This window comes from Salvelinus alpinus, chromosome 2, assembly GCF_045679555.1.
Source record: "Salvelinus alpinus chromosome 2, SLU_Salpinus.1, whole genome shotgun sequence".
Classification (NCBI taxonomy): domain Eukaryota; kingdom Metazoa; phylum Chordata; class Actinopteri; order Salmoniformes; family Salmonidae; genus Salvelinus; species Salvelinus alpinus.
Window position 1 is genome coordinate 61,919,254 of NC_092087.1, and position 11,922 is coordinate 61,931,175.

At 40.9% G+C, this 11,922-nt stretch overlaps 1 protein-coding gene across 1 annotated transcript in view; it reads left to right on the forward strand.

Annotated features, from left to right (window-relative positions):
- LOC139541089 (uncharacterized) overlaps nt 1–6,630 on the forward strand; it is a 40,060-nt gene extending 33,430 nt beyond the window's left edge. The window contains exons 6-7 of the mRNA XM_071345312.1: nt 5,716–5,799; nt 6,567–6,630. Coding sequence (XP_071201413.1) covers nt 5,716–5,799; nt 6,567–6,630 — 148 coding nt within the window. The remainder of the gene's footprint in view (nt 1–5,715; nt 5,800–6,566) is intronic.
- The last annotated feature ends 5,292 nt before the right edge of the window (nt 6,631–11,922 follow it).

Sequence of the window (11,922 nt, forward strand, 5' to 3'; positions counted from 1 at the left end):
GCCCTGTCCGGGGGTATCATCGGACGGGGCCTATCTCATCCTCCAGTATTTATGCTGCAATAGTTTGTGTCAGAGGGCTAGGGTCAATCTGTTATATCTGGAGTATTTCTCCTCTCTCTCTCTCTCTCTCTCTCTCTCTCTCTCTCTCTCTCTCTCTCTCTCTCTCTCAATTCAATTCAATTCAATTCTCTCTCTCTCTCTCTCTCTCTCTCTCTCTCTCTCTCTCTCTCTCTCTCTCTCTCTCTCTCTCTCTCTCTCTCTCTCTCTCTCTCTCTCTCTCTCTCTCTCTCTCTCTCTCTCTCTCTCTCTCTCTCTCTCTCTCTCTCTCTCTCTCTCTCTCTCTCTCTCTCTCTCTCTCTCTCTCTCTCTCTCTCTCTCTCAGTCTCAGGACCTGAGCCTTGGAACGATGCCTCAGGACTTCCTGGCCTGATGACAACAACCTCTCCCTCAATGTGAGCAAGACAAAGGGGCTGATCGTGGACTATAGGAAAAGGAGGGCCGAACAGGCCCCCATTAACATCGACGGGCTGAAGTGGAGCAAGTCGAGAGTGTCCACATCACCAACAAACTATCATGGTCGAAACACACCAACACAGTTGTGAAGCTGCACCATCGAGAGCATCCTGAGAAGTTGTATAACCGCCTGGTATGGCAACTGCTGGGCATCTGACCATAAGGCTCTACAAAGGGTAGTGCGTATGGCCCAGTACATTACTGGGGCAAAGCTTCCTGACATCAAGGACCTATATGCTAAGCGTTGTCACAGGAAGGGCCAAACATTTGTCAAAGACACCCCCCCAAGTGTTTTACACTGCTCCTACTCACTGTTTATTATAACTGCAAAGTCACTTTACAAATTACCTCAACTAACCTGTACCCCTGCACATGGACTCCGTACCGGTACCCCATGTATAAAGCCTCGTTATTGTTATGTAATTATCTTGTGTTATTATCTTATGGATTTTATTAAATTTTTTGACTTAGGAATTATTTTCTTAACTCTATTTCTTGACCTGCATTGTTGGTTAAGGGCTTGTAAGTAAGCACTTCACGGTAAGGTCCACAGCTGTTGTATTCGGTGCATGTGACAAATAAAATTGTATTTTATTTGGCTTGGTTTTTGGAACTTTTTGGACCTTATATAGACAGGTGTGTGCCTTTCCAAATCATGTCAAATCATTTGAATTTACCACAGGTGTACTCCAATCAATTTACCACAGGTGTACTCCAATCAAGTCTCAATACATCCAAATGCTCAGCGTTAACTCAGTCTGACTGCTAGAGTAGTGGTTAAGGTGGTTGCTCTCCAAATGAACATTTGAGAGTTCAAATCCCAGAGGAGCAATTAATAGCGAAACATTTTTGTTATTGCCTTTTGGGCATGAAAGACCAACTTGAGGTTTGTAGGGGAATAGGGGCTAGTTCCCATAAAATAGCACGAATGAAGTGACACCTTGTATAGAATGTCCTTTTAATAGTGTTGTGATAACATATTATGTCGTGGAGTAACAAACAATCCTTGTCAGCAAAAGCCTACTTTTACCTGGACTTAAATAAAAGTGCAATGCACAACTTTCATTAAATAAGTAAAGAACCAACTTGGAAATAAATGGAGAGCCCACAGCAATTCTGAACAAGCCTTGTAGACCATTCAAAGGCGTTCCGATACCTGGTCCCCCTGAAAAAACCCACATGTTATGATAGCTTAGAAACAGTAGTAGGCAAATGAAGGCAAAAAAGTACAATAATAAGCTAATGGTATAACTTTTCTAGCGTCTATTTGCTGGTAATGTGAAACACGTACCTTTCGAATTTCGTCCCCCATTCCTAATCACATCCATCCTATAGTGTAGGTTTTGAAGGTTCATATTCTATGATTGTAGTCATCGGAAGAAGATTGAGGAATGGTTGATAGATCCAAAAAGTACCAGCCCCCACACCATTCTCCAACCTCTGAAATGTTGTCTTTGGTATGTGCATTTTGAAGTACCCCTTAACATTTTGAGTTGTCTGACCAGTAGAGTTGTGGTTATGGTGGTTGATCTCCAAACGAGGATTATTATCCATAATCTTATTCCGGAGAGAACTGATTCAGTATGACCTAGGGTCGTAGAACAGTACTCCTCTGTACGCATTTATGAAATGTCTCAGGCTAAGAATGCTGAACTCGAATCAGCCCCCCCCACCCCCCGTCAAAGTAATGTTATTATTTCTACTCCGAAATGCTAAACAGATCCTAGTTCAGCACTCCTACTTCAAGCCATCAAGTGAATGTTGGGTCTTGGGTGCTAAATGTCTTGAACAGTGGTTGAAAAAGTACCCAATTGTCATACTTGAGTAAAAGTTAATAGAAAATGACTCAAGTAAAAGTGAAAGTCACCCAGTAAAATACTAAGTTAATGTCATTGCTAAAATATACTTAAGTATCAGTGGTAAAAGTATAAATTTTTCTCTTATTTTTTTATTGAAGAAATAGCCATGGGAACACTCCAACATTCAGACATAATTTACAAACTAAGCATGTGTTTAGTGAGTCCGCTCGATCAGAGGCAGTAGGGATGACCAGGGATGTTCTCTTGATAAGTGTGTGAATTGGACCATTTTCCTATCCGGCTTGGTTTTCGAAATGCAACAAGTACTTTTGGGTGCCAGGGAAACTATGGAGTAAAAAATACATTATTTTCTATAGAAATGTAGTGAAGTAAAATTAAAAGTTGTAAAGAAACAGAAAGAGTAAAAGTACAGATACAAAAAAAACAGATATAAAGGGAATATAGTGGAGTACTTTAAATACATTTTTGTTAAGTAATTTACACCAATGGACTAGAAAGGAACACAACAATTACCTCGACTAACCGGTGCCCCCACACATTGACTCTGTACCGGTACCCCATGTACATAGCCTCGCTATTTTTATTTTACTGCTGCTCTTAAATTATTTGTTACTTTTATTTCTTATTTTTTACTTAACACATATTTTTCTTACAACTAAATTGTTGGTTAAGGGCTTGTAAATCAGCATTTCACTGTAAGGTCTACACATGTAGTATTTGGCACATGTGACAAATACAATTTGATTTGTTACACATGAAAACATGTTGTGAACCTGGTGTGACATTATTGAAACTGTGCTCACACCTAGTGGACATCAAGAGAAACTACACCACACACACACTCTCTATAACCTTAAAACAGCTCTTTTTTATTAGACACTAATATATATGTCCAATAAACAGACTTTCAAAAGTCAGAATGTAAAGCACAAACGACTGGAAAGTTCTTCAAAAGCAGCTGTAGTGAATCAAGCATCTTGAGGTTACCTGAAATAGGTCAAATCATATATTTTACATTTTCTAATTTATTTAATCTTTATTTAACTAGGCAAGATGAACTCAACAACATCCACACAAGTTACCTGCTATAATTGGGAAATAGGATTAACACAGAGAGAACAATGTATGTTTCTGTAGTACGAGTAGGCTGGTATATACAGTATCATCGGTAAGAATTGTGTAAAAGTTACCTAGCTCATAAAATACTGGGGCTAGCGGTCATTAGTTACATTTCAACCATAGCGATTCCCTAATTGAGGAGCAACAGAGTTCACCGGCGAAGGCAGGAACACCGGAAATTATACCCACCCTGGAAATATATATTTTTTAAATGTCCCAAACAACAATGCATTGGCAGGTAAATTCAAGCAAAGTCCGTTTGCGGTGATATTATATTGGGCTTATAGCTTACTGCACAAACATCATTGCTACAGTACTGTTTTTAATTGGTTAATGTTGCATAGTCTTACATTTTTTAAGTCATGTTAATTTAAAAAAATCAGAGCGGTAGATCTCGGCATGCATTTTGACTGAAAGTGACCTTGACTCAGAAAAGGTTGGTGACCACTGGGTTAGAGCGTTGGGCCAGTAACTGAAAAGATGCTAGATCGAATCCCCGAGCTGACAAGGTAAAAATCGGTCGTTCTGCCCCTGAAAAAGGCAATTAACCCACTGTTCCTAGGCTGTCATTGTAAATAAGAATTTGTTCTTAACTGAATTGCCTAGATAAATTTAAAAAAAAACGTGTAGTAGTAGATTTTTTTTGTTACTTATTGATCTCCTTTCCAGTATGATCACAGCCAGGTGTCCATGTTGGCAAACTGCCTTGTACAGAAGATCATATCAGAGATCCCTGATGTTGTGATGAATGGTGATCCAGAGCAAAGATACTGAGGTGAAGCACAGAGCAGGGGATGTGTGGGTAGAATTATATTTTTCACAAGAACCATCTAGATGTAATTGACATAAACAGAACAAGTTCCACAGACATCTGACTAACAGAAATGGAATAATGTGTCCCTGAACAAAGGGGGGGTCAAGTAACAGTCAGCAGTAACAGTCAGCATCTGGTGTGGCCACCAGCTGCATTAAGTACTGCAGTGCATCTCCTCCTCATGGACTGCACCAGATTTGCCAGTTCTTGCTGTGAGATGTTACCCCACTCTTCCACCAAGGCACCTGCAAGTTCCCAGACATTTCTGGGGGGGAATGGCCCTAGCCCTCACCCTCCGATCCAACAGGTCCCAGACGTGCTCAATGGGATTGAGATTCGGGCTCTTCACTGGCCATGGCAGAACACTGACATTCCTGTCTTGCAGGAAATCACGCACAGAACGAGCAGTATGACTGGTTGCATTGTCATGCTGGAGGGTCATGTCAGGATGAGCCTACAGGAAGGGTACCACATGAGGGAGGAGGATGTCTTCCCTGTAACGCACAGCGTTGCGATTGCCTGCAATGACAACAAGCTCAGTCCGATGATGCTGTGGTACACCGCCCCAGACCATGACGGACGTCCACCTCCAAATCGATCCCGCTCCAGAGTACAGGCCTCGGTATAACGCTCATTCCTTCGACGATAAACGCGAATCTGACCATCACTCCTGGTGAGACAAAACCGTGACTCGTCAGTGAAGAGCCCTTTTTGCCACTCCTGTCTGGTCCAGCGACGGTGGGTTTGTGCCCATAGGCGACGTTGTTGTCGGTGATGTCTGGTAAGGACCTACCTTACAACAGGCCTACAAGCCCTCAGTCCAGCCTCTATCAGCCTACTGCGAACAGTCTGAACACTGATGGAGGGTTTGTGCGTTCCTGGTGTAACTTGGGCAGTTGTTGCCATCCTGTACCTGTCCTGCAGGTGTGATGTTTGGATGTACAGATCCTGTGCAGGTGTTACACGTGGTCTGCCACTGCGAGGACGATCAGCTGTCTGTCCTGTCTCCCTGTAGCGCTGTCTTAGGTGTCTCACAGTACGGACATTGCAATTTATTTCCCTGGCCACATCTGCAGTCCTCATGCCTCCTTGCAGCATGCCTAAGGCACATTCACGCAGATGAGCAGGGACCCTGGGCATCTTTCTCTAAGGGGTTTTTCAATCTGTAGAAAGGCCTCTTTACTGTCCTAGGTTTTCATAACTGTGACCTAAATTGCCTACCGTCTGTAAGCTAATAGTGTCTGATCGACCGTTCCACAGGTGCATGTTCATTGTTTATGGTTCAATGAACAAGCATGGGAAACAGTGTTTAAACCCTTTACAATGAAGATCTGGGAAGTTATTTGGATTTTTACGAATTATCTTTGAAAGAGAGGGTCCTGAAAAAGGGACGCTTTTTTTGTTGTTGCTGACTTTATGAAACACTGTTCATACATTGATTCCATGCAGTGCCTGCACCTCTGCTTCATTGGAGCCTTCATGTGTCTTGAGAGCAATTGGAACAGATGAGGACCTGGCCCACTCCTCTGTCAGGTGAGTAACAGAAACACAAACCGGGGGACCTCACATTGATGGTCATGGGATTTGAAAGATGTAAACTTTCCTTTTTATTATTCCTAATTGAAAAAGTGCAGGGTCATGAAGAACATTTTGCAGCTGAATGGTATTATTTTGGTGTCTTACCTAGTCTGTTTTTGTTTCTCCAAATTGCCTGATGATTTGGAATTGGCCGATTTAGCGCAGAAGTGGACTATACAGCGGACAAGTGCATTCAGCAGGTCAAACGCCTGAGAGAGATGTGAGAGATTATGAGTAGAACATTCTCATACAAAGTTCTACCAGAGACAGATTAAGCCCAGTCCTGGACTACAAAGCAAACTCAATGGAGAATCTCCATTGAATTTGCCTTGTAGTTCAGGACTAGGCTTAATCTGTGTCCAGGAAACCGGCCCTTTCTAGGACTGTGGATCAATTTCCAAAGACACATATTTTTTGGGAGGAACTCCGATGTTGAGAGTTAGAATAGTAGAATACACAATTTGCAGTTTATGAATTTGGTCTTCTGGTCCACTGACAGTCACTCAATTAGCCCATGTCAGCTAACATTTTTTTAGATTGACCCGTGAGCCATTGCGGTCCTCATGAGTTCCTATTTTTTTGTTGTGTCCACACCCCCATCAAAGTTGCCCATCCCTGAGCTAATGGAATACTATATATTAGCCTTTTATTTTGCAACATTATCAATGCACTCTAACAGTTCTCAATGTCTTCATTGTTCTCCAACTTATTTTTCTCTTCAGCACCTTGTGGGAGATGATGCAAGAAGGGATCAATATAAAGAGCATTAAGTGGATGCAGCACTAGAGAGAGCCTTCAGGAAACATACCTAAGAGCAATGTGAATACTGAACTTGCTCAGTTTTCCACCTAATATGTCACTCCTGGGATGACTGGAAATAATTTATACCGTTTAGAAACACACACAACTTCCTGACTTATGTTAGTGTAGGCCTATAACTATATTTTGTATTGGCAGACCTGAATAATTTGTTCCTTTTTGTATTTGACAAAGTATTATTATTGATACAGAAATTATGTGCTCTTAAAGCAGGAATCCGTTACCCTGCTTGTGTTGTGCGCACGGTTATTAGTATTACTGTTCGCCCCAGCAACTTAATTGTTTTTGTTTCACCATAGTGCTGGGTCGGACAGTACTACTAATAACCGAGCACACAACACAAGCAGTGGGGCGGTAGCAGATTCCTGACTTTAAGTAGTTCAACAGCATTGACCATTGGATTTCATGACTGAGCAAGTTACAAAATGGTTAGTTTATGTAGTACAGTTGAAGTCGGAAGTTTGCTTACACTTAGGTTGGAGTCAATAAAACTTGTTTTTCAACAACTCCACAATTTAGTCGGTTAGGACATCTACTATGTGCATGACAAGTAATTTTTCCAACAGTATTTTACAGACAGATTATTTCACTTATAATTCACTATCACAATTCCAGTGGGTCAAAAGTTTACATACACTAAGTTGACTGCCTGTAAACAGCTTGGAAAGTTCCAGAAAATGATGTCATGGCTTTGGAAGCTTCTGATAGTCTAATTGACATAATTTGAGTCAATTGGAGGTGTACCTTTGGATGTATTTCAAGGCCTACCTTCAAACTCAGTGCCTCTTTGCTTGACATCATGGGAAAATCAAAAGAAATCAGCCAAGACCTCAGAAACAAAATTGTAGACCTCCAACGTCTGGTTCATCCTTGGGAGCAATTTCCAAACGCCTGACGGTACCACGTTCATCTGTACAAACAATACGCAAGTATAAACACCATGGGACCACGCAGCCATCATACCGCTTAGGAAGGAGACGCTTTCTGTCTCCTAGAGATGAACGTACTTTGCTGTTGTTCTGGGATTGATTTACACTTTTTCGCACCAAAGGACCTTGTGAGGATGCTGGCGGAAATGGGTACAACAGTATCTATATCCACAGTAAAACGAGTCCTATATTGACATAACCTAAAGGCCGCTCAGCAAGGAAGAAGCCACTGCTCCAAAACCGCCATAAAAAAGCCAACCGCCATAAAAAAAAAAAGCGAGACTACGGTTTGCAACTGCACACGGAGACAAAGATTGTACTTTTTGGAGAAATGTCCTCTGGTCTGATGAAACAAAAATAGAACTGTTTGGCCATAATGACCATCGTTATGTTTGGAGGAAAAATGGGGGGCTTGCATGCCGAAGAACACCATCCCAACCGTGAAGCACGGGTGGCAGCATCATGTTGTAGGTGTGCTTTGCTGCAGGAGGGACTGGTGCACTTCACAAAATAGATGGCATCATGAGGCTGGAAAATTATGTGGATATATTGAAGCAACATCTCAAGACATCAGTCAGGAAGTTAAAGCTTGGTCGTAAATGGGTCTTCCAAATGGACAATGACCCCAAGCATACTTCCAAAGTTGTGGCAAGATGGCTTAAGGACAACAAAGTCAAGGTATTGGAGTGGCCATCACAAAGCCCTGACCTCAGTCCCATAGAAAATTTGTGGGCAGAACTGAAAAAGCGTGTGCGAGCAAGGAGGCCTACAAACCTGACTCAGTTACACCAGCTCTGTCAGGAGGAATAGGCCAAAATTCACCCAACTTATTGTGGGAAGCTTGTGGAAGGCTAGCCAAAACGTTTAACCCAAGTTAAACAATTTAAAGGCAATGCTACCAAATACTAATTGAGTGTATGTAAACTTCTGACCCACTGGGAATGTGATGAAATAAATAAAAGCTGAAATAAATCATTCTCTCTACTATTATTCTGACATTTCAGTCTTAAAATAAAGTGGTGATCCTAACTGACCTAAGACAGGGAATTTTTACTAGGATTAAATGTCAGGAATTGTGAACGGAGTTTAAATGTATTTGGCTAAGGTGTATGTAAACTTCCGACTGCAACTGTATGTGTTACATTCCATTTAGTTAATGGATCATTATTCACTATACATTGACAACATTCAGCATGCTAATGAGGTTGACAGTAACACTGGTTTCATGTCACAGTAAAGGAGAAAATGGAGAATTTGTTTTTGCCTCATCTCAATTTGTGAATTTGAATCCCAACCTTGTGGAGCAATATTTGTATATAATTATTTTTTTCATTAGGGAGAGAAATGCTGACATTTTACTAGCTAGCCACACAAGCAGAAGCTGTTATTTTCTTTTTAGATTTCTACATGGCATTTGATACCATTGAACATCAATTCCTTTTTCTTTGGAAAAATGTTGTTTGTTGGAAAAAAATTGAAAACTGTCAATGAGTACATAAGGACATTAAGTTCAGTAATTTTACAATCAAACTATTTATCAATAGTAACTGGTTTGCCAGTTATGCGGAATTTCACCTTTTCTGGTTTTAACTTTGGAATTAATATCTCTAAGTATCCTTAATGACCCATACATCAAAGGTCTATCAATATTTGGGAGAGGTTAGGATCTCACAGTTGGCTGACAATATTCCTGGAAAGCAAATATCAAATTGCCAAAGCACTTGACACCTATTGATTTGTTTTCTGTTATATGATTAAAGTTGGAACGTCTCAGTGTGATCTCTGTTTATATGATAATGAGAAACTACAATAGGTAATATTCCTGTTAGAGACAGTGTTGGTATCTGGGTATTCATATTCCCAAAAACCACATTGTCAGACAGCAGATTAATTTCTCATCCAGACTTAAGATGACTGTCCTGTTCAATAATTGGTTACAAAGGGACCTGTCTATACTAGGCAGAGTTATTTTGGTTTAAGCAGATGGGTTGTCTTGTTTCATATACCCTGCACTTTCATTATTTGTCCATGAAACTACTTGCAAAGACATTAACAAGGCCTTTGTGGATTTCTTCTGGAAGAATAAGCATACAAATCTTAAGGAAGCAGTTAAAGCTGGGAAGAAAGCAGGAGGGTTTGATATGTTAGACTTTTTTGATGGAAATAATACCTTTTAAAGTTAACTGGATGAAGAGGTGTATCGTTGCACCTGACTCCATTTGGTACTTCGTTCCACAATATCTTTGAGAAGATTGTTGGTTAGAATTTGTTAACATGTGACTACATCTAAATTGCCCATAAAACTATCAAAACGTCATGAATCTACCTACCTCATCCCCATATTGTTTTTATTTACTTTGCTGCTCTTTTGCACACCAGTATCACTACTTACACACCATCATCTGCTCATCTATCACTCCAGTGTTAATCTGCTAAATTGTAATTACTTTGCTACTATGGCCTATTTATTTCCATACCTCCTCATACCATTTGCACACACTGTATATAGACTTTCTTTTTTTCTATTGTGTTATTGACTGTACACTTGTTTATTCCATGTGTAACTGTGTTGTTGTTTCTGTCGCACTGCTTTGCTTTATCTTGGCCAGGTCGCAGTTGTAAATGAGAACTTGTTCTCAACTAGCTTACCTGGTTAAATAAAGGAGAAATAAAAATGAACATCTGTTGGTGTGGAAGTTGAGCTTCGTACACAACTTTTCCCTTTATCAAACCAAAATCTTGAATAATAAGTTACTTCATTATAATACAAAACATACATACATACATAATTTGGTGCAGTGATCAATGCGATCCCCAATGGCCTTATTCACCTAATGAGGTCATATTGGATCTGAGATTCTGAGACTTAACCATAAATGTTTAGTTGGAGGAATGGATATTTATAATGATCCAAGATGTGGTAACAAACAATTAAGAGGTGTTTCATTGTCAAAAGAGGGTCACCCCAAGAGAAAGTTTAAGTTTAACTCTATTCAAGACCCAGCATGGTTAATGCCTTGCATGTTTTGTATACCAAACAACGTTAGAAAGGTCCTTTAGAAGGTGCTACATTATTTACACTGTGTACAAAACATTAGGAACACCTACTCTTTCCATGGCATAGACTGACCAGGTGAAAGCTATGATCCCTTATTGATGTCACCTGTTAAATTCACTTTTATCAGTGTAGATGAAGGGGGAGGAGACGGGTTAAAGAAGGATTTTTAATCCTTAATGGATTGATACATAGATCAGTTGTATTTGTTTTTAAGGAAATATACAGATGGTTCAAAGGATGCAGTCAGTGATATGGTAGGGTGGGGGCAAGGGTGTATATCCCAGATTTAAATGTCAGTATGTAAGCGGTTAACTGATTGTGTCAGTGTATGTGGCCGAGTTGATGGCCGTGATTATAGGTTTGAGATGGGTGGAGGAGGTGAAACGCTCTGAATCGGCTGCAATGTTGTAGTGTGAAGACAGGCTGGTCAGATAGGGGAGACTTGTTTGTGGAGATGATGGTGCTGTTAATGGGATTGGAGAGGATGGGAGTGGTGGTAAGCCTTTGCTGGGTTCCTGCCCATGTGGGTGTGGAGGGTAATGAGAAGGCTGATGTGGTGGCTAAGAGTGCATGAGGAGAGGGGTTAGATATTCAGGTCCTGTTGGGCCGCAGGGAAGTCAAGTCCTTGATCTGGGCAAAAGGGCTCCCTTTGGCAAAGGGAGTAGGATGCTAGTAGTAAGGGGAGACAATTTTATCGCAGTTAAGGAAGAGGTGGGCAGTATGGGATTTAGGAGAGGAAGCTGTGTAGGGTAGACTATGGTTTGGGCACAGGTTTGAATGCCACGTTGTTGATAATAGGGATACATGAAACAGGTCTGTGTGAGGGTTTAGTGGAGGAAGGGAGAGTGTGTGAAAGGGTTAGAGAGGCTGGGTGGGGTTTGGGTGGTGTAGTGGGGGCAGGGAAGTGTTGTCCAGGGCTCTATTTTACTTTCTTAAAGGAACCGGACTAATGAAGACAATTGAATGTAGTTAGGCTGTGACTGGCCTCACAATCCAGTACAGTAATTGGCAGTGTATGCACTTTAAAATTTGGATGCGATCCGCCAACCCAATCTAGAAGAAGACATGGATTGTGTATGTGTGCAATTCAGAGGGTGAATGGGCAAGACAAAATATTTAAGTGTCTTTGAATGGGGTATGGTGGTTGGTGCCAGGCACACCGGTTTGTGTGTCAAGTACTGCAACACTGCTAGATTTTTCACACTCAACAGTTTACTGTGTGTATCAAGAATGGTTTCGACACCTTGTTTTACATTTACATTTAAGTCATTT